The sequence below is a fragment of the Garra rufa genome, chromosome 9 (assembly GCF_049309525.1).
Source record: "Garra rufa chromosome 9, GarRuf1.0, whole genome shotgun sequence".
Lineage (NCBI taxonomy): Eukaryota > Metazoa > Chordata > Actinopteri > Cypriniformes > Cyprinidae > Garra > Garra rufa.
The window spans coordinates 28363894-28386770 of record NC_133369.1 but is presented as its reverse complement, the minus strand read 5'-3'; the positions used below and the strand labels follow the sequence as shown (position 1 = coordinate 28386770).

Sequence of the window (22877 nt, the reverse complement as noted above, 5' to 3'; positions counted from 1 at the left end):
TCAGGGCGTTGGGAAGGTTACGTTACACTTCGCCTGCCGGCACGTATACTTGTCAGCACGTGAGGTTGTTGCGTAACGCGGCGTCAGGGTCGTGGCCTTTTCCATAGGGATAGTTCCCATTTAACGTCGAAGTGATTCGACTGAAGGGGAACGTCTAGGTTACGAAGGTAACCCACGTTCCCTGAAGGAGGGAACGGAGACGTTACATTCCCCTGCCACGCCCCTGGCGTCGCGCTGACGCCGGCTCGATCGGCTCTTCAGCAAAAGCCTAACTGAGTGATGCGCGCGGCCATCTTATATACCCGTATGTACGGGGCGTGGCCGGCGCGCACGTCCACTCGCCAATTTGCAATTGGCCTTTTTATATAAGGCTCAGAGATGATCGGTCTCTCAAGCGAGATCCCATGTAACGTCTCCGTTCCCTCCTTCAGGGAACGTGGGTTACCTTCGCAACCTAGACGTTTTGTAAATAATTAGTTCATCATTAACTAATTACTTGTAAATTAATTTGTAAATGACTTGTAAATGAATTAACAAAACATACACAAATTGTTAGCATATCACTTAATAATCATTTGTGAATGTTTTGTAAATTATTATTTCATCATTAACTAATCACTTATAAAAGACTTACAACTGAACGTTATTATAAAGTGTTACCAAACTTTTAAATGGTAGTATATATTATTACCTTAGTTAAAAGCAGTATGGTTTCAAATGCAGACCTAAATGGAGTGTTACTAGCTAGCTGAAACCCACAGATGTCGACCTGAAACATCAGAACATGAGATTATTATTCATCATTCACAGTCACTAGCATTCAAGTTCACATAACAGACAAAATGCAGTACCACAAACATGAGCTGCTTGGTTCTCTCCACATGCTTGAGAAACTTGTGTCCCATGCCTTTGTTCACATGAGCACCTTCAATGAGTCCTGGTAAGTCTGCTACTGAAACCTTTAGAGAAAAACAAACTTCTGTAACGCACTCTGGCATCAGTCTAAAGAAGTCACACACTATATAGTATATTTCATAATTATATTTGCTGAAGGTCTGTTCATCAAAAATGTATATTGTATGTAGATATTGTATATACAGTTGAAGTCGAAAGTTTACACACACCTTGCATAATCTGCAAAATGTTAATTATTTTACCAAAATACGAGTTATCATACAAAATGCATGTCATTTTTTATTTAGTATTGACCTGAATAAGATATTTCACATAGAAGATGTTTACATATAGTCCACAAGCGATAATAATAGTTTTAAAAATGACCCCATTCAAAAGTTTTCATACACTTGATGACACACTGGACAACTGAGCTACTCATATGAAACTATTACAGAAGGTTCAAACACTCACTGATGCTTCAGAAGGAAAAATGATGCATTGAGAGCCTAGTGTGTAAACTTTTGAAGGGAATGAATTGTACATTTTTCTTTTTTTGCCTAGATATCAATTTCAGAAGCTAGTAGATACTTACATGTTCCCCATAGGACAAAATAAGTAAAATTTACACTGATCTTCAAATTCAAAAGGTTTTCACCCCCGGCTCTTAATGCTTCATTTTTCCTTCTGAAGCATCAGTAGGCGTTAGAACCTTCTGTAATAGTTGCATATGAGTCCCTCAGTTGTCCTCAGTGAAAAGATGGATCTTAAAATCATAGTGTCATTGTTGCAAAGGGTTCAAATACACAAAAATGCTGTAAAACAAAAGAATCTGTGGGAACAAGGATTTTTCTAAAGAACAGCAGGCAGTTTAACGGTTCAGATCAAATAAGGGACTTATGAACAACTATCACTAAACTATCACTGTAATTTTTGGTTTAGTTCTCCGACTATTTTATGGGAGAAGGTCAAAACCAAGCTTGTTACGCAGTATAAGTGCTAAGTGCTACAAGTGGTTTTATGTCATCACAATTTGAAGAGCCTGTCATCCTACCTGCTTATGGTCATCATACATAACCTTTCCAATTTCAGGTCTTAAAGTTGTAACTGCAAAGGGAAAATAACAAGGGATAATTGTAAAAGTGGCAATTTATTAAAATTCAGCTTTCCTTATCATTAGGTTACTATTAATTAAGCTACATTAGTTTAACTAATTTCTAAATGATTTTCAGTACTCACAAGCGTAGCTGGCAATCATTGGTTTAGCATGAGACAAGGCAGTCAGCAAGGAGGATTTGCCTGCATTGGGAAACCTGTCGAGAGAAAAAAATACAGGCCCAAATCCATTCAAATGTTTGATGTGTGAAAATACATATATACATATATAAATAGAAAACAATGAAATGAGAACTGTGACATTTAGCAGCTTTCACAAAAACATAGTTTATGCATTATGTATTTTTGTTTTGATTATACATTAGTTTGTGCATTGTTCCTACCTCATTTTAGTTACAAATTTTGTCATTAATCACTTACCCGCATGTCTTTCCAAACCCGTAAAAGCTTCGTTCATCTTTGGAACACAATTTAAGATATTTTGGATGAAAACCGAGAGGCTTGTCACTGTCCCATTGACTGCCAGGTAAACCACTGTCAAGACCCAAAAAGTATGAAAGGCATCGTCAAAGTAGTCCATTTGCCATCAGTGGTTCAATCTGAATTTTATGAAGCGACGAGAATACTTTTCGTATGCAAAGAAAATAAAAATAAAGACTTTATTCAACAATTCGTCTTATCTGCATCACCTAAGCACCATTTTGGAGAATATCCGCTGGACACAAACTGCAGATGGACTATTTTGACGATGCCTTTCATACTTCTTTGGGTCTTGACAGTGATATTTACCTGGCAGTCAATGGAACAGTGACAAGCCTCCCTGTTAAATTGTGTTCTGAAGACAAACAAAGCTTTTACAGGTTTGGAACAACATGCGGGTAAGTGATTATTTTGGAGTGGTGTAACCCTTTAATGTGCTTTGCTTTGAGTAATACTTTCCCAGTCCACATTCTGTGTAGACACTCACCCTACAAGTCCAAAATCTGCGATGAGTTTGAGATCCAGCCGTATCTGTCTGGTTTGACCTTTACTGGGTAAGAACCCAGAGTGAAGAGTGCCACCGTGACCACCTTTGGCCACCAAAAGACTGTCTCCTTCACAGTTCAACTCTCCTAAAAAAATAAATAAATAAAATGACCCTTAGATAAGAGTACAATATGAAAGGGTGCAAACAACACAAAATTGCATTTGATATAAAAGTGCAAAGGTGAGAGAATATGTGTAGAAAAAACATGTCAAATAAAGCCGTGAAGGATGTGTGAGGAAAACTTAGATGATCTGTATGTTGTAGAGGGGTGTAAATGAAACGACCTATGATTTTTCCATCGTCCGTTGTAACACTGATCCCAACAGGTGCGAAGACCTGGGTGTCCTCTCCTTTATTCCCTTTCAGAGCATGAATACTGAAAAAAAAGCACGACACAACACTTGACTTTCAGTCTTTACACTACAAAATCAGCACAAAAAATAAAACAGATACAATATTTCTCAAAACAATTAAACATTGATCCTAATTATTGAAACACGAGTAGCCGTTCTGACATAAATTTTCAAATTCATAAAAATGTTAGTATGTTTTTACTCTGCCATCCAATCAATGGTTAACTTACAAATTAGTAGCATACCAAGCGTTTGTGAATGTGGAGTAGAGTTTTCATTAAAAAAAAAAATGTTTTACACGCAAATTACTTTACATTTATTTGTGTGTATTTCTGGAGAAAAAAACATGAGTAGAGAAGAGATAACAGGAAAGCACATTCACTACGTACTAAGACACATACCTGACATTTTTACATTGTGTTGTATAGCAGAGCAATTATTTGTGATGTTTGTTCATCTAATTCTATTTGTTCATCTAATAATTGCATCTTTTTTTAGAATTGTGTGATACAAACTCGCAATTCTGACTTCTTTTCTCAGAATTGTGAGATATAAACACAATTTCGAGCAATATAGTCAGACACGCAAAGCAAAAAAACGTTCAATTCTGACTTTTTTCTGACTATTGCGAGATTGTATACTGTAATTCTTACTTTTCTCGCAATTGTGACTTTATATCTCACAAATTTTTTTCTAGCAATTCTGACTTCTTTCTATAATAAACTTGGAATTGCAAGTTACAAAGACAGATTTCTTAGAATTGCGAATTTATATTCAACAATTCTGACTTAACTCGCAATTGCACATTATAAAGTCAGAATTACGAGATATTGTGAAATTGCGAAGACACAATTGTGATATAAACTCACAATTCTGAGGAAAAAAGTCAGAATTGTGAGTTTATATCTTGCAATTCTTACTTTACTTCTCAGAATTGTGAGTTTATGTCTTGCAATTGTGACTTTTGCAAAAACATGCAATTCTGACTTCTCTTCTCACAATTCTGAGAAAAAAAACTGTCAGACTTTACAACTTGCATTTGCGAGTTTATGTTGCAATTCTGACTTTACAACTGAAAAAAATCAGAATTTTAAGATGCTAACTTGCAATTGTGAGGAAAAAAAGTCTGAATTTTGAGATAAAAAGTTGCAATTGCCTTTTTAAATTTTTAATTCAATGGCAGGAACAGGCCTTCATAAAAAAATCATCTGTTATCATTTTTAAATGTTCAACTTTTTATGCACTTTCTGTTTTTTTAAATCATTTAACAGCCAAAAAAAGCAAAAGCAGACAAAAATGAGCATTTCACTGAAAATATTTTTCATTCTCCCAAATTATACACACTTCTGCACATTTAAGCCTGAAATGATACAAATGCAAATCAAAGAAGTTGTGCACAGAATCGTTTGTTCCTGCCATCTTCAGTGCACTGTTCTTATGGCAGCATGCAATAAACTTAATGTTTGAATAAATAACATCTTACATTGCAATCTGCGCTCATAAAACCTCCTTGCATGACTTATAAAGACTTAGAAATCAGTACATGGGTCTTATGGACCACTTTCTGGAACCTGACATTTGGGGGTCGCCTGTGCTGTTTTGCTATATAGAAAAAAGAAGTTTTGACTTGCTAAATATCTCTTGAAAACTCTACATGGAGAAAGTAAGTGTTCACAATATCAGAAAAATATAGAGTTCCTCACATCAGATTCACTAGACAAAAGGATGACAACTACAACACATCTGTTTCAGAGATCTCACTCTGACACAAACAATCAATAGGAGAGATCACACAATCTGTTACTGCAAAAATATAATAGGTTCTTGTGACAAGTTTTAAAGTGATCTAAATGCAAAATAAAAATATCAATTTAATATCAAACATCAACAATACATATCAATTTTAATGATCTTCTGGATTAAAACACACACATATATAAATTATTATATTGAAAAAAAAAAATATTTTGGCTATAATATAGGAAATTCCTATTATTGACTTCCAGAGGTATTACTGACAATTGGCATTTCACTTACAAATTATTCTATTTGTTAGAAGAATAAAAAAATTACTCACCTGCTGTTTGAACCAACACCTGCAGTGAATCGTTTGTTAGGGTACTTGTCCTTGATTTGCTTTATTGTAGTGCCTTTTTTGGCCACCACCCAAACGTCTCCACCATTTCCCCCATGTCCCCCTAAACGAGGCAATCCCATTCCTCCACTCCCACCCCTCACATAAAGTCGTATATTATCCACAAAGTTGCCATACTGAAATAAAAAGAAAAGAAACAGATAAAGTTAGTAGAACATTTCGTTTGTGAAACTGTTCAGAATGCATTCCATTATTTCCATTATTTGCCTAGTTTGTAGTCTGTCTCTATTATTATGGTATAAATGATTTGAGATTTACCTGTCCCTGCCCATTCAATAAACCCCTTGGAGAAAGATGAACCACCTCAATTTCTCTCTCTCTCTCTCTCTCTCTCTACACCACCTTACCCAATGCTAAACTTATATTTAAAAATGTACAATTGAGGTCAAAACTTTACATTCACCTTGCAGAATCTGCAAAATGTTAATTATTTTACCAATATAGGAGAAATTATACAAAATGCATGTTATTTTCTATTGAGTACTGACTTGAATAAGATTTCACATAAAAGACATTTACATATAGTCCACATAAGAAAATAATTGTTTAATTTATAAATATTTACCAAGCTCAAAAGTTTGCATACACTTGTTTCATAATACTATGTTGTTACCTGAATGATCCACAGCTGTGTGTTTTTAGTGATGGTTAATCATGAGTCCCTTGTTTGTCCTGAACAGTTAAACTGTCCGCTGTTCTTCAGAAAAATCCTTTAGGTCCCACAAATTTTCTTTTCACACTGAGGGACTCATATGCAACTATTTCAGAAGGTTCAAATGCTCACTGGTGCTCCAGAAAGAAAAACGATGCATTAAGAGCCAGGGGTGTAAACTTTTCGAACAGAATGAAGATGTGTACATTTTTCTTATTTTGTCTAAATATCTTTTTTTTACTTGCATGTTTCCCAGAAGAGAAAATAAGTTAAATTTACCCTGATCTTCAGATTCAAAAAGTTTTCCAATGCATTGTTTCATTCTGAAGCATCAGTGAGCATTTGAACCTTCTGCAATTGTTGCCCTTCTGTCCCTCAGTTGTCCTCAGTGTGAAAAGGTGGATCTCAAAATCATACAATCATGAATGGAAAGGGTTCAAATACACAAAAATGCTGAAAAACCCAAGAATTTGTGGGACCTGAAATATTTTTTTGAAGAACAGTGAGCAGGGACTTATGAACACAATCACTAAAAAAAAACAAAAAAAAACATACAGGTAGCAACACAATATTAAGAACCTAGTGTATGTAAACTTTTGAACAGGGTAATTTTTATAAACTATTATTTTCTCTTGTGGACTAAACGTCTTATAAGTGAAATATCTTATTGAGGTCAGTACTTAATAAAAATAACATGCATTTTGAATGATTTCTTTTATTTTGGTAAAATAATTAACATTTTGCAGATTCTGCAAGGTGTAGGTATCTTCCGATCTCAACTGTACATGCATATGAACTGGGCATCCCATGGAGCACTGCAAACAATGCAATCTAATTTTAAAGCATGGTACATTAATAAGTACTTTTAATAATACTATTAAAAAAATAAGCATATAAATTCTTCAAATGCACTTCAAAGAGGTGAAGAATGTGCCAGGATACTTTTATTTTGTGCTGTGGGACTAGGATTGCAAACCACAGTTTCCAGTCAGGTGTTATGTTTGTAGACAAACTATTAATTTCACATACTTCACACAAATGGATTTCATTAAGAATGTTTGAACTAATCCAACATCATAAATAATGTCCCTTTTAAGTGACAGTTGAGCGAGCAGGAGCTAAAACGCAACCCCCATTAAAGGATTATTAAATTAAAGAGAAAAGAGAATTCCCAACATGACGCACTTTGTAGCATATTCCCTCTGGGGTTAACAAACGTCAAGATTACAGCAGAAACACATCAGGAAAAATATCTAGGCTACTTATTTACGTCATCCAACAACCGCTGACATATAGTGAAATTAGACCGTGGAAAACGTACATATAATTAACCATTAATTTGTGTTAATATTAAAACAGAATTATGGATAATGTTAATTTTTGGCACCGTTATATGTCAGCTTGATTTCTATTAATCAGCCAATATGCTTAACACGTGACAAAGGTGTTTTAGAGTGTAGCATCATGTTTATAACAGTAATTAGTTACATAGTAATTTGCTACACGAACTTTTAATGACACACATAAACTGAGCATGTGAAGGTCGGGCTATTACTAACTAGCTAAATGTCATTCGATATACTAGCCAACGTTACCAACCTTCCGGAAACAAATTCTGCTTGTCCAGACCATCCCGAAATAACGCCCCAAGGCAAAGATTGAATTAAAGTGACACAAAATCTGTCTGTTTTTAGTTACAATGTTAGCGACTCTGCATCGCTGAAGTGAAGGAACAAACACGTGTGCGCTTCCGGAAACATACCAATGTGTGCTGTTATTGGCTGAAAGGACTGTCCATTACACGTCTCCGCCTCTCCGTCAGCATAAACACGTCGTAATTTTCAGTCCTTGTAGTGATAATATGATCTCTATGAGGGAGCTTGCTCACATTTAACTGTGCACATAATTACTACTGCCAGATTTTTCTTTCTTATAAATAAGAAAGTAGGAATATTTGTATTTTTGTAAACAGTTTACACAGAAAGAGACCGAATGATTTGGACGTCCCAAGCAATGCGAACAATGTAACTGAATTAAACTATTATATTAAGTATAATTTTTTTAATTATCATTCTCATTCTCATTATTATTATTCATTTTTTCCGCCCCGAATTTTACAGATTTCGCCAAATAATACTAGCAACTAAAGAATAAAATATAATATAATAAAATACAATTATTATGTAACTAATTTCTTGAGTGAGATCATTTAGGTTTTGTCTATCTGTCAAAAACTAATAATAATAATAAATCATATTTTTATGACAGTAGGCTAATCATGAGCTCTAAGTACTTGTGCTCCTCATTGTAATTCAATTATGTTCTTCACGTCAGGTGGTTTTTAGTGTAAGTGGAATGGGCTACAATCAACAGCATGACGTTTGAAACGTGGGCGAGCAGTGCTTTAAAAGACTCTGTAAGTCGTTAAACACTCGCTCAAAGCCAATTATTCGCCTCAAAGGTATGAACGGAAAAGGATCTACAGGACAGAACAGACTGAACTAAACATTGTAAGTGAATTATTTTGAGTAGCATATTACATGTAACCATTTCACTTGCTCTGGTAGGAGACAAATGGCTTTTTGCTGTTGTTTTATGTGGCAATTTGTTTATGGTTAGTAGCTATAAAATTGTAAACGATGAAGACGGACACTGTTTTTATTTACTTTCTGCAACAGTTTTCAAGATCTCACTGTTGACTCCAAAGGTTCCAATAGGACGATTAATGGGATTCCAAGACGGCCAGTGGTGGCGCCTTCTCTTAGTGTGTCTGCTGATGCTCGCCACCGCATCATCGTACTCTATACCCAGTCTCGAGATGCTCAATACCGAGGGCACAGGGGGCGGCAAGGATCCCGGTCAGCTGGGCGAGATAAACCGTGAATGCTGGGACGCGTCATCGCTGGCAGTAATACAAGCGCGTAAATTGCGCGTTTCAGATACAGTTGCTGGGCTCTGGGACTTCATGACATACCTGAGCGGGTCTAATCAACCCAAACATCAAGACATGTTTATGCAGCTGGCGCAGGTCTTTTGGGAGAAGTATGTGGACTGTGTGCTCGCACGGGCGCACGGACTGGGCAGACGGGCCAGTGCGTCCAGGCAAGAAATCATCAAAGTGTTAACTTATCATTCAGAAGGGATGAAGATCTAGGTACTTTACTGTGTGTTTAACTTCATGTCTGTCAAAATATAGAGATAGAATGTATTACGGTGTGACTTGCGTCTATCAAACTGCAGCTAAATTATCTTAATTCTGCTTAATTCTGTTAGAACGGTGTCAAACATAATACATACGAACCAATATTAAAACATATATATTTTTAAGAATGTGCTGTCTATGTCTATGCATTTGCAACATGTTTCACACCTTCGAAATCATTTCTTTAAAAAAAAGATATTAGGCCGTAATAATTTAAAGGACATACAATGTATTTGTTTGGCTGTCTAGAGTAAAATTTACATACACACCTGGGGTAATAGAATAGTCTAAATGAACCTTGAGTTTGTGAGTCATCAGTGTAACACCATCATTCTGGCAGATCCCTGCAGTGCCACAACAGTCTCAGACAATAATCACAATCAATCACAATACTGCAAATCAACAGTTAATTAAGGTAGGCTACCAGCTGCCCAATTACAGTCAACAGCTGCCATGTTAAAATATACAGTACCAAATTTAATACAAAGCTCTGATGTGTTGTGTTGAACTTCAGAATACTAGCATTTTCTCTCACTTTGCATGATTCATTTGAGTGATTTTGTGCCATTATTTCTCTCTACTTAACTAATTAATATTTACTCATTTATCGCTGAGTGCATAAGGTTCATTGAGGCACAGTATGGCACAATAATTAATTACTTTTGTCTGTTAAAAGAGTAATGTACAGTGACGTGGTGAACCATGATTTTCTTCCTTTCTTCCTATTCCACCATTATATTTAGTACATCAGTATCTGAAGGTTTCCGGCAAGGGTATTACAGTTAACTAAAGCTAAAAATCATAAAAATATATTTAAAAAAAATACAAGTAATAATAATAAAAAAAAAGTTGTCAAGGCACTATTTCTCATATTTGTTTAGTTTAACCTAAAGTACTTAAATAAATAAAACTGAAACAAAAACGTATAGACATTTAAAAAAAAATAGCCGATAAATACTTATATGTTTAAATAATAAACATATATATTACATGAAATATAGTATATAAAAAAGCTAGTTGTCAATGCACCATGTCTCATATTTGTTTAGTTTGACTTGAAGTGCTTAAATAACTAAAACTGAAATTAAAATACTAATAAAAATAAAATAAATAACTAATAAATACTTAAAATTATATTTTACATTTTAAAATACTCATAATCAGACTAGTTTATTTTTTATTTTTATTTTTACAGATTACATAATTACACATTATCCACACAATAGCAATATTTTATTAATGATTTATTTATTCTCCCTAATCCCTTTTTTATATTTTAAAATGATATAAAATATTTAAATTTTTTAAATAGCCTACTGCAGTCAGAAAGTCTTCCAGTTTTGTGGACATTCGCACAAAGATCAGTAACTAGTCAGGTGCTACACAGCATTTGACCACTGAATTTATCATTTCAGGTTTAAGAAGTGTTTCAACACTGAATCAACTAATTGATTTTTATATGAATTATCACTCAGTAGGTTTTTTAAGTATTACATGTATTATATGTCTTTGGAAGGCAAAATCAAAAATTCACATTATTTCTTATTTACATGTAATGCAGGCATTCCCAAAGTTGTTTTGTCATATGAATTTTTTTCACCTAATATATTTATTTTAGTGCTGTCAAACAATTAATCGTTGATTATTCATATTCAAAATGAATGTTTTTGTTTACATAATACATATGTGTTTGTATTGTGTATATTTATTATGTATATATAAATACACATGCATGCATGTATATATTTAAGAAAAAATGTTTTTATATTAATAATATTTATATTAAATTCAGTTATATGAATATAAATATATACATGTAAATACATGTATTTTCAAAATATATGTGTGTGTGTGTGTGTGTGTGTGTGTGTGTATATATGTATATATTAATTATTTATTATTATATATTAATAATTTATTTGAAGTACCCGAGATTTCAAATTAAATATTTTAATAATTAAGTATCACATTTACATGTTCACAGTTCTCTGGTGTTGGTTAATGGTCACATGACACGCAGGTAAACAAATAAGATATTTCATTTTTTTAGTAAGTTTGATTTTATTTTAAGATGATTCATATTAATTTTACATTTTTGTGATTTAATTAAATATTAGCTTTTCATTAAACTCATAACCCCCCTGCAGTTCCTTTACAGACCCCAGTCTGGGAAACACTGATGTAACATTGTGTTTAAATGCACTTCATGTTGTTAATAACAATGAATGGAATATATTCTCTTTGTATTTTTATATCAAAATGGTACAAGATTATCCTATTTAAATTAGTGCAGTCAAATGATTAATCGATTAATTAATTGCATCCAAAATAAAAGATACAACAGATAACTACACACACATACACTTTATATTTTCAAAGATATTTACATGCATACATTTATATTCATATAACTGATGTTATAAATATATATTTTTTAATATATAAACATAACATTTTTTTCTTAAATATATACAATCTATTGGATGCTAACCAGTCAGGGTTTAGGAGTGGCCATTCAACTGAGACTGCGCTACTGTCTGTCACTGAAGCCTTGCGGATCATCAGTACTCATTTTGCTGGACCTATCTGCAGATTTTGACACGGTGAATCATCAGATCCTCCTGTCCATCGCTGGGCATCACAGGGATTTCACTTTGCTGGTTCAAATCCTACCTCTCTGGTAGGTCTTTCAGGGTGGCCTGGGGAGGGGAGGTATCCAAAACTCATCAACTGGTCACTGGGGTTGCTCAGGGATCAGTTCTTGGACCCCTCCTCTTCTCCATATATACCAGATCTCTGGGCCATCATACAGGCGCATGGCTTCTCCTACCATCGCTATGCTGATGACACACAGCTCTATCTTTCATTCAAACCAGATGATCCACCTTTTTTCTCCTCTCTTTCTTGATCTTCCCTTTCTAGCTTGTACTCATCTAACAATTTTAATTATTTTTGAGCACTTCCTATGTTGATCTGCCTCCTTAGGATGAATCACTTGTTGTATTCCCAATTGTAAGTCGCTTTGGATAAAAGCGTCTGCTAAATGAATAAATGTAATGTAAATGAAATATACATTCGTGTGTGTATATATATAGCCTACATAATAAATACGCAGTACACACATATTATGTAAACAACTTTTATTTTGGATGCAATTCATCGCGATTAATCGTTTGACTGCACTCATTTAAATAAGATAATCTTGTACCATTTTGATATAAAAAGTTCACTAATATCATGTACACGAAAACTTTTATTTTGAATGCGATTCATCGCGATTTAAATCAATGTGATAAACGAGTTCAAAAGTAATGAAAACGTTGTCTGATTATATTACCTCAAATGTGTAATGTAATAGATTACATTACTAACCACAGTTTTTGTCATGTAATAATTTGGGATCAGTAACGGACTTCACGAAGGAGTAGCAAGGTTAAGAAAACTTTGTTTTACATTTACTTACGCCATCCGGTGGTCACCAGTGACACGTTCTGTAGGCTATGTTTCTCAACCATCACCGTACCGAACTGTCCTGTTCACTTCCCAAGAGTTTCATCGGAGCAGTACCTAACTGACCTAAATTAACAGGTGTCTCTGTTACGTGTGAGAGTAATTTAATGATTTAAGCAACGTGAGACTGTAATTGTATTGTCCTAATCTAGCTGCGCTCCAACGAGGGCACTAAAAACACTCGTGTAACGGCTGTACCGTCAACACCCGCAGTGAACCAAGAACAAGTCATCATAATGATTATAAAACTACTTTATAAAACAACCTCTTTTATAAAAACAACAACAAAAAGTCGTTTGAGAATAAAACCCACCAATACAGAAACATTTACTGAGGCATTTTGCTATTATTACGCAGAATCAACATGGTGTGCGTTAAAGTGATGTTTTTTGCAAAGCTGACGCACGCATCGAGTACCGATCGATTGAGTTTCCTCCCGTTAAACGGCAAAAGCGCGTGCTGTTATTTCTCTGATACCATGTGCGAGCGGCAGACTCCCCGTATCTGGGCTCGCTTTTACATGCCTGCCGGTGCGGCACGAGGCGCAGATGATGCTGGATGGAGACTGACGCCTAGCAGCTTTTCCCTGCTGCTACTCTGGAGTAACGCTTATGATTCAGCAACGTGTGCGCTGTTTTAATATTGTTCAGCATCACTCACGTCTTAGTTATCAGGAGGTTTTACATAAACAGTCAGCAGCATCTTTATAAAACCAGTCGTCCATGTCATCCTGTGACTCGGCTTGGAACCTCCCACTAGGGATACGGACTATTTATACCGCGTGCAGCATCCCGAGCCATCTAGAGATACGCGAATCTGAAAAAACAGAATCTTTGAAGATTTTTCGTTTGGAGGTAAGGACATCACTACATAAATGTATTTATAACTATTCCAAACAGTAAACATGCGACTGTAGATCTGACCTAAATTGTGCCAGACTAAAATCAAACATCATTTTCACATATTATCTGATATCTGATATTTAGCTAAAGCTTCTCGTTTGGCTCGCGTTTTACTGCTCGCATAAAGTTACAGTCACTGTTGTCATTTAATCTCTACGAAAAATTAAGTTTTTGCTTTGAAGGATTGAAACAATTACAATTTCTGTGCTGTTAACAACATGAGCCTTAGGAAGGTGCAGATATGGTGTACGTGTTTGAATAGACATAGGCCATAAAGACAAAATTACTTTAGCCTGTAATATTTATGATGTGCGTATTCAAAGCAGGTAACATGGAAACATTGTTACATCGTTAGTTAATGTCTAAAATGAGTACTTTCCGAATACTGTTCTAAAATATAATTATTTTAAACAGTTGCCTTGTCGTTGTCTTTTAAGTGTGCATCTACTATTTTGGGGGCGTATACCTTATGCGTAACATGCATACACACGTGCTTTTTACAGACACGTGCATGTATGTATACAGACTGACATAACATCCAGTCTGAGCTTCATACTCACTGATAGCCCTGTCTAGACGACACACAAACACGCGCGCGCGCGCGCGCACACACACACACACACACACACACACACACACACACACACACACACACACACACACACACACACACACAAACTAGCTGTACAAACTCTTTTTACACTTTTAATGTACTCACACCGCTAGTGTGTCCTGCCATGTCTGTTTTGGTTTCCCATCATATGAAAGTAGATAAACAGGGTCTTAAGAATTTAAACAAGTTAAATATTGTGATTTAAATCTCAAATGTCAAAGATGGACAAACTGCTGCTTCACAAAACAGCAGTATACTTAGTTCTATTGACTATACTTTTATCAACAACTTAAACCAGCTGGAACATTCTAAATTGTTATTGGCACTGGCTTTGTTAAATAGGGGATAATGCAGTCATAATAGCAGGAAAATACTTTAAAATGTGACCCTGACCAACAAAACCAGTCATAAGTAGCATATATATTTGTAGCAGTAGCCAAAAATATGTTGTATGGGTCAAAATTATCAATTTCTCTTTTATGCCAAAAATCATTAGGATATTAAGTAAAGATTATGTTCCATGAAGATATTTTGTAATTTCCCTACCGTAAATATATATCAAAATTTTTGATTAGTAATATGCATTGCTAAGAACTTCATTTGGACAACTTTAAAGGCAATTTTCTCAATGTTTTTTTTTTTTTTGCACTCTCAGATTCCTGATTTTCAAATAGTTTGATCTCAGCCAAATATTGTCCTATCCTAACTTATTTAGTCAGCTTTCAGATTATGTATAAGTCTCAATTTAATATGACTGGTTTTGTGGTCCTGGGTCCAGGGTCTAATATCAAAACAGCCAGAGCAGAGCACAGCCAAATTAAATCTTCGACCACTGAATTCTGTGATTGACCAGTCAGAAACAAGTATTCAAAGAAACCTGTGTAGTTCATGTTATGAGGATCTAGTCGTTTTTGAAAACAGAGAAATGAGTTTGAAAAACAAGGGGCTAGTCAGCCCATGTGAGTACCCCTTGTGAATGTGGTCTGGAGACTGTTAAATGGGGCAGTGGGGTGGAAATGCCAGTTCCAAACCCTGCCAATGCTCTCCTCCACCCCTTTACACACCCCTGTCCCGCCATCCTCACCCCGGTTATGCCTGGAATCCTGCGCACTCTCTCTGAAAAGTGTAAACAACCAGGGTCAAAGAAAAACAGGTTGTGACGGGCGGCTGCGATGTGCCGACTGTCAGCATGCCAAGCCCACTTTTTTGAAAAACATAAACAGGGGCAGCATGGATTACATGCCAAACTGAGGTGTAATCAGGGGGGATTTACGCCCGTCAAGTCGAGACAATGAGAGCGCTCAGATAACAGTGCCTCACTACATAAAACTGATTTTGATTTGCTTTTGTCAGGAAGCAACGGCAGTGCTAATGCTAGCATTAGCTCAGCAGGGAAGACTGTCTGAGCAAGGCCATCATTGTGTACATAGTTGGTGATCTTTTTGTTATTATTTTGCACATGAGATATGACAAGAGGAAAGAAATTACTTAGTTTGGTTCTAAAAAAAATTGTGCAGAAAAAAACAGCTGGTAAATGTAAGAACAAAATCATCAAAATAAAACAAAACAAATGCAAACTTGCATCAGATATAAGCCTACGGTTTAAAGCGATAGTTCACCCAAAAATGAAAATTCTGTCATTAATTACTCTCTCTCATGTTTTTCCAAACTCATAAGACCTTTGTTCATCTTCAAACACAAATGAAGGTATTTTTGATTAAATCCGAGAGTTTTATACTTTTGCATAGACAGCAAGGCCCTGAAACATTGTAAGGACATAGTCCATGTGACATCAGTGGTTCAACCCTAATTTTAATGAAGCTACGAAAATTTTGTTTGTGCGCAAATAAAAAAATAACGACATTCAAAAAATGACAGAATTTGAAAATCGACAGAATTTTCATTTTTGGGTGAGCTATCCCTTTAACAAATGTTGTTTGTGTTTATCAGTGCCAGCTCTAATTCTGGCTGCCACTATGCCTCTGCTGGAAGAAAGTACTGTGCCGAGGGACTGTACTCGAACTGTGCCAGTAGTCGTCATTGGTGAGTCATCAAGGAGCAAATGTTATCAGATTCATTACTGATGAAAAAACAATGTTCACGGCATCAACCCGTACTGATGGCTTTTAATTAGTAGATTCCATTATAACATTTCCACCTGTATCTCTCACTTTTTCCCGTCACAGGTAATGGTCCTTCTGGTATATGCTTGTCGTACCTTCTGAGTGGGTATACTCCTTATTTAGATCCAATGGCTGTGCACCCAAACCCTATCCTCTTTCGTAAACTACAGGAAGCCAAGCAGCTTCCCATCACTGAACAGGTAAAAAGACAAGTGTCAAAACTGGTTGTGAAATTTAACTTGGAACTGAATTGTGAACAATCAGAAATGTGCAGTAAACCAGTTGACCAGTGTGTCTTTCTGTAGGATTTAGAGTTTCTTTGCGAAGGTTTAGAGGGGCGTTCAGGGAACCCTTTGGCGGTGCTCTTCGACACACTCCTTCATCCAAATGCAGATTTGGGCTTTGAGTTTCCCTCAGTATTGCAATGGAGGCTAGAAAAGAAACATCATATTCCTCATCTGGTCCTGGGCAAAGCTACTCCTGGTGGTGCCTGGCATGTGAGTGTCCTCTCTAATACAGTTGGGTTAATGCTTCTTATTAATCAAAACTGATTCATTAATAAAAGCTTCTCTAACTGCCAGGTTATCTTTGAGAAGGTTTGAGAAGTTTCTGTGCTACTGCTTTGTAAGACTTTCTCACTATCACAGGTTAGGGTATTGGTATAAGAGTTTTGATACACTAGTTATAAGACAATTTACATAATGTGAAGAAACCTGTATCTGAATTTATGACCCTAACAATCATTTTTAACTAAACTTCCTTCACTGACAAAATATACTTTTCTTTCTTGTCTCTAAGGCAATGGAAGGTTCAATGCTGACCATTAGTCTTGGTATATGGATGGAGCTACCAGGAGTCAACTACAGAGATTTGACACCAGGCAAAAGGAGGTATGTACTATGGGGGATAACTGATGGTGGCTTCTTTTAATACTGGGGTGTCATGTCCTGCTTCTGAAGAGCCTCCTTACTGCAAAGTATTGTTCCAAACCTAATTAAAGGGTTCACCCAAAAATGTAAATTCTGTCACTAATTACTCGTAAGAGTACTTGTAAGACCTTCTTTCATCTTCGGAACTCAATTTAAGATATTTTTGATAAAATCTGAGAGCTCTCTGACCCTCCTATAGACAGCAAGCCAACCACGTTTAAGGCCCAGAAAAGCACCAAGATGATCAACAAAGTAGTCCATGTGACATCAGTGGTTCAACTGAAATTTTACGAAGCTGTGAGAATACTTTTTGGGCAAAAAATAAATAAATAAATAAAATAACGACTTTATTCCACTTTAGTCTCTACTGCGTCACTTGTGGACGCGTGTTCACGAGAGTACGGCTGCACATCTTTCTCCGGCGTGTAAACAAGGCCGCATGTGTCATAACCCTGGGTCTGGGTCAGTGGTGCCGCCACACGCATGCTTCGTGGTATTCTTGTGAACATTAGTTGAACCACTGATGTCAAATGGACTACTTTGTTGATCATCTTGGTACTTTTCTGGGCCTTGAACATGGTAGGAATCTTTCCATCTATGGGTCAGAGAGCTCTCGGGTTTCATCAAAATTACCCTAAATTGTGTTCTGAAGATGAGAAAAGGTCTTACGGGTTTGGAACAACATGATGGTGAGTAATTAATGACAGAACCAGCTTGTCAAGGGCTGTGTCCAGACCTTCCTACAGAGGATGCATTCCATGGTAGAAAGGCATCAAGGCACATCTGAATCCAGTGAACTAAACTCTGCTGGAAGGTAGGCCTCCTTGAGCAGGATTTGACACTTCTGCATTAGTGTTTCTCAAAGATATCAAGAAGATAGGTTCCTCTCAAGCAGTAATACGGTCTAATTTTTCAAACACAAAAGAAAGATCTGAGATTGATGCAATATGGGCTTTTCTCACAGGTTGGTGTCCAATGATCGAGCCACTCCAGATGAGATCTCTTCCTACTACAAAAATTATGTCAAGCTCATGGGCCTCCAGAAGAACTTTGTCGACAATGCCTATGTCACCTCTGTTCAAAAACTTCACCGCAGTCATGAAAACAGTCTTGGGACTGAAAATAATAGTGTAAGTGGTGTGAAAAATTATTGCAATAAGAACAGCACTGAGAATGGTCAGAATGGACTGGTAAATGGGTTTAGCAATGAGATGCAAAATGGAATGGAGAATAGCAGTAGAAGTGTTGATATTGGGGAGGAGGATGAAGATAAAAGAGGCAAAGAAGGAGTGAGAGAGAGTATTGGGGGTTCCCAAGGACTTTCACAGGGACTCTGGGAGGTCAGGGGCTACCAGCAACTCCAAGGTGACACTCATGTCCCTTTTAGCTTATTTGCAGAGAATGTTGTCTTAGCAACAGGGGCTTCTGACTCTCCGGCTCGATTGGGAGTAGAGGGGGAAGATCTCCCTTATGTGTTTCACAGCGTACGTGACCTTGGGGTGGCTGTCAGCTGTCACGGAAACCTTGGCTCTTCCTCTGACCCTGTGCTGGTAGTAGGAGCAGGGCTTAGCGCAGCCGACGCAGTGCTCTGTGCCCTGAACCATAGGGTCTCCGTGTTGCATGCATTCCGCAAGCGTGCCGATGACCCAGGTCTTATCTTCAAACAGTTGCCAAAGACACTTTACCCTGAATATCACAGGGTTTACCACATGATGTGTTCCCAAGTTTACCCAGCATCCCCTGTCGCCAATCCCACATCTCCTAGTCCATCTTTGTTCCCTGACTACACCAGCTTCCCTGAGCACTGTGTGCTCTCCTTCCAGCCTGACATGCACTGCGTGATGAGAGGATCCAATGGTGTCCTTAGAGTCTTCAAAGTCTCTATGGTGCTAGTTCTTATCGGGACCTATCCCAACTTGTTTTTCTTAAAGGAGCAAGGGCAGTACCTTGGCTTGGATCCTAGCAGGCCAATCTCCTGCAGACAGAATCCTGTCGACATAAACCCGTACACCTTTGAGTGCAACGCTGAGCCTGGGTTCTTTGCCATGGGACCCCTTGTTGGTGACAACTTTGTACGCTTCATAAAGGGAGGCGCTCTTGGCATTGCTAGCTGTCTGCGCAAAAGACTGAAACAGAGGATCAAGAAGAACAGGAAACTGATCGCCGAGGAAGGAGGGTGTGAAGGACGGGGAAGAGAAGGAAGTGGGGGTGGAGGAGGAGGATTTGTCTAAAGCTCCAAGAGATGACAAGAGTCTTGGAATACATCTAATTTTTATATGTATGCAGTGAATACTAATAAAACTACAACTTTTGAGAGAAAGTACACTTATAAAAACAAACAGAAGCTAGAAGAAACTACTCTCTTCCCAACGGTGTCTTATGTTGACTGTCTTTCAAAAGAAGTTTTTTGCTGGTCAGGAATAATGTGCCAATATTTCAATGTCACTCGAAGTCTAGATGGAGTGTGCGTTACCTCTTGTTGTTACAAATGTCATCAGTTGCCTTGTTATTTGTAATTAGTTACCTGCTCTTATATTACGTCGTAGATAGCATATCTCTCAATTATGACTGCAGTGCCTAAAGGGGTGTTCACACTGACAGTGTTTTGTGGCGACAAAGCAATCAAACATCATGAAAGGTATGTCTGGGTATGATTTGTATGGCTTAATAGTGATGTTTCTTATCGAAATATGTAGTAGAAAATCCATGAAAGATTTTCGTTATTTAAAAAAACACAGATCGTTTAATACATATTTTGGACTTTAATACATATTTTGGACAACTATTTTGATTATGTCAAATGGTTGCATTCGGTGAGCTACTGGCATTACCTATTGCCATATTTACCACAACACAACTCAGAAAATAGTACTGATACGATTCCACATTGTGTGGTTTTGGTTGTAAATTTTCAGTCGAAGGGCAACAAGAGAAGCAATGTAAGTCATCACTGCTTTCCTAGCAATAAGAAGCGGAGAAAAGAGTGGACAAGTGAAACTTTCTCAAGACTTGCGTCTTTGTTCTTTCCACTTTAACTCTGATGCCTTTGCGGCTTTCAGAAGACCACAGCTACTGAAAGAGCTTACAAATGGCAGAGACCATTTGGCAAGATACCATCCTGGCAGGATGTTAACATGCCGACGCTTGTCATAACGCCACAGCCATTGAAGGAGTTTCTCAGTGCTGATTTCACTTGATATCTGTGGGCGTTTATCCTCCTTGTGGGGAAAAACGATGGTACAACATTTGGTTTAGGTCTGGGCTTATATCCGTCGCCACCTGTAAGCTTTTGCAGTAGCTGTGGTCTACTAAAAGCCTCAAAGCCATCAGGGCTAAAGTGGAGAGAAGAAAGACACAGGTCTTTAGGAAGGTTTTATTCATCCACAGGCATCTTCCCATTCTTTTCTCCCCTTCTTATCGCTAGGAAAGCAGTGAAGACTTACATCACTTCTCTTGTTGCTCTTCAACTAAAAATTACAACCAAAAGTTGCACAACGTGGCATCATATCAGTATCTTAATTTTGGACTTAATCTAAATAATGGTGCCCCCTATAGTGCAAAATATGTGTAAAATAATGTGAATTTTTAAAATAAGTAAATCTTTTGAGGTTTCAACTACATATTTCAGTAAGAGACATCATTTATGTTATATTATGCCATACAAGTCTTAATACTCTGGGTTCTCTTTAGGAATAAGTGTTAAAAGAAATGACAAAGTTAGCAGAGCTAAAAGCTGCAGCCACTATCAATGATTTGTCGCTTGAGTGGGATACAGAGGCAGAATAGGAATGCCTACTAAACACCAACGGCTCCGAAACTCTTAACGTCAGTGATTTAATATCTGTCAGTGTGAACACAGCACAAGTCAAGGAGGCTTGCACTAAGGAGTAAAAGAAAGCAATATTGAAAGAGCAGATGACTTAGGCAAAAGGCCTAGTACGTAAAGATTACATTGCAGTCTGCACTAATGTTGTCGCTGTGAAATGCCATTTAACGCACAATTAATGTACATTAATACACACAAAATTTCCAAAACCTTGAGCTAATAATGAGCCAATGCATTTTATTGTCTACAAAACAATGATGCACAAACATGGCCTTATCCCAAAAAGTTTATTACATTCTGTTCATTTGGATATACAGTCAGGTCCATATATATTTGGACACTGACACACTTTTCTTAATTTCGGCTCTGTATGCCACTAAAATAGTTTTAAAATGATACAATCAAGATGAAATTGAAGTGCAGACTTTAAGCTTTAATTCAAGGGGTTAAACAAAAATATAACATAAAATGCTAAGGAATTACAACCATTTTTATACACAGACCCCCCATTTTCAGGGGCTCAAAAGTAACTGGACAAATAAATATAATCATAAATAAAATGTTCATTTTTAATATTTTGTTGAGAATCCTTTGCTTAAGTCTGGAACTCATGGTCATCAGCAGAGACTGGGTTTCCTCCTTTGTGGTGCTTTGCCAGGCCTTTACTGCAGCTGACTTCAGTTGTTGTTGGTTTGTGGGTCTTTCTGCCTTTAGTTTTGTCTTCAGCAAGTGAAATGCATGTTCAATCAATTTGAAATCAGAAGATTGACTTGGCCATTGCAGAATATTCCACTTTTTTACCTTTAAAAACTCCTGGGTTGCTTTTGCTGTATGTTTTAGGTCATCGTCCATTTGTACTATTAAGAGCCGCCCAAACAACTTTGCTCCATTTAACTGAATCTGGGCAGACAGTATATCCCTATACACTTCCGAATTCTTCTGGCTGCTTCTGTCACATCATCACTAAACACCAGTAACCCAGTGCCACTGGAAGCCATGCTCATGCCATTACACTGCTCCACCATGTTTCACAGATGATGTTGTAGGCTTTGGATCATGAGCTGTTCCAAGCCTTCTCCATACTTTTTTCTTCCTGTCATTCTGGTACATGTTGATTTTAATTTCAGCAGTCCAAAAAATGCTTTTCCAGAAGTGGTCTGGCTTTTTTAAATGTTTTTTGACAAAGTCTAATCTGGCCTTGTTTGCAGGGTTTGTGGTAAACCCTCTCTATTTTGCTCTGGTTAAGTCTTCTCTTGATTGTAGACTTTGACAGTGACACGCCTACCATCTGGAGAGTATTCTTCACTTGGCTGGATGTTGTAAAATGTTTTATTACCATGGAGGGGATCATCCAATCATCCACCATACTGTCGTCTTTTGTGAACATCCAGGCCTTTTTATGTTGCTGAGCTCACCAGTGTGTTCTTTTTCTTCTCAGAATTCACCAAACTGTTGATTTGGCCACTCCTAATGTTCCTGCTATCTCTCTGATGGATTTCTTTTGTTTTTGAAGCCTAACAATTGCCTGTTTTACTTGCATGCAGAGCTCTTTTGACCGCATGATGGGTTCAGAGC

The 22877-nt window shown here is 36.9% G+C and overlaps 3 protein-coding genes across 3 annotated transcripts; 2 read left to right on the top strand and 1 right to left on the bottom strand.

The window, feature by feature from the left end:
- Nucleotides 1–667: 667 nt before the first annotated feature.
- gtpbp10 (GTP-binding protein 10 (putative)) lies at nt 668–7953 on the bottom strand. The gene is made up of 8 exons (XM_073847805.1): nt 7797–7953; nt 5468–5661; nt 3322–3413; nt 2978–3122; nt 2134–2207; nt 1949–2001; nt 852–959; nt 668–769 (listed from the first exon to the last, which is right to left on the bottom strand). The coding sequence occupies exons 1-8, from the start codon at nt 7827–7829 to the stop codon at nt 668–670; spliced, it is 801 nt and encodes a 266-aa protein (XP_073703906.1). The 5' UTR covers nt 7830–7953.
- Nucleotides 7954–8922: 969 nt separating this feature from the next.
- Nucleotides 8923–9351, top strand: LOC141343204 (protein FAM237A-like). The gene has a single exon (XM_073847804.1). The coding sequence runs from the start codon at nt 8923–8925 to the stop codon at nt 9349–9351; it is 429 nt and encodes a 142-aa protein (XP_073703905.1).
- Nucleotides 9352–16378: 7027 nt separating this feature from the next.
- On the top strand, nt 16379–21891 carry osgin2 (oxidative stress induced growth inhibitor family member 2). Its single transcript, XM_073847470.1, has 5 exons — nt 16379–16467; nt 16611–16747; nt 16853–17044; nt 17346–17437; nt 18441–21891. Exons 1-5 carry the CDS (start codon nt 16401–16403, stop codon nt 19705–19707), a joined length of 1755 nt encoding a protein of 584 aa, XP_073703571.1. The 5' UTR covers nt 16379–16400; the 3' UTR covers nt 19708–21891.
- Nucleotides 21892–22877: the final 986 nt, after the last annotated feature.

Bases quoted from the DNA above. Each gene is read 5' to 3' on its own strand.
- gtpbp10 (XM_073847805.1), bottom strand. From the start codon at position 7,829: ATGGTCTGGACAAGCAGAATTTGTTTCCGGAAG. The intron at 2,208-2,977 runs GTGAGTGTCTAC...TTCTCTCGACAG, and splicing joins GCAGATTTTGGACTTGTAGG to GTTTCCCAATGCAGGCAAAT. The intron at 960-1,948 runs GTAGGATGACAG...TTTTCTCTAAAG, and splicing joins TGTATGATGACCATAAGCAG to GTTTCAGTAGCAGACTTACC.
- LOC141343204 (XM_073847804.1), top strand. From the start codon at position 8,923: ATGGGATTCCAAGACGGCCAGTGGTGGCGCCTTCTCTTAGTGTGTCTG.
- osgin2 (XM_073847470.1), top strand. From the start codon at position 16,401: ATGCCTCTGCTGGAAGAAAGTACTGTGCCGAGGGACTGTACTCGAACT. The intron at 16,468-16,610 runs GTGAGTCATCAA...TTCCCGTCACAG, and splicing joins TGTGCCAGTAGTCGTCATTG to GTAATGGTCCTTCTGGTATA. The intron at 16,748-16,852 runs GTAAAAAGACAA...GTCTTTCTGTAG, and splicing joins AGCTTCCCATCACTGAACAG to GATTTAGAGTTTCTTTGCGA.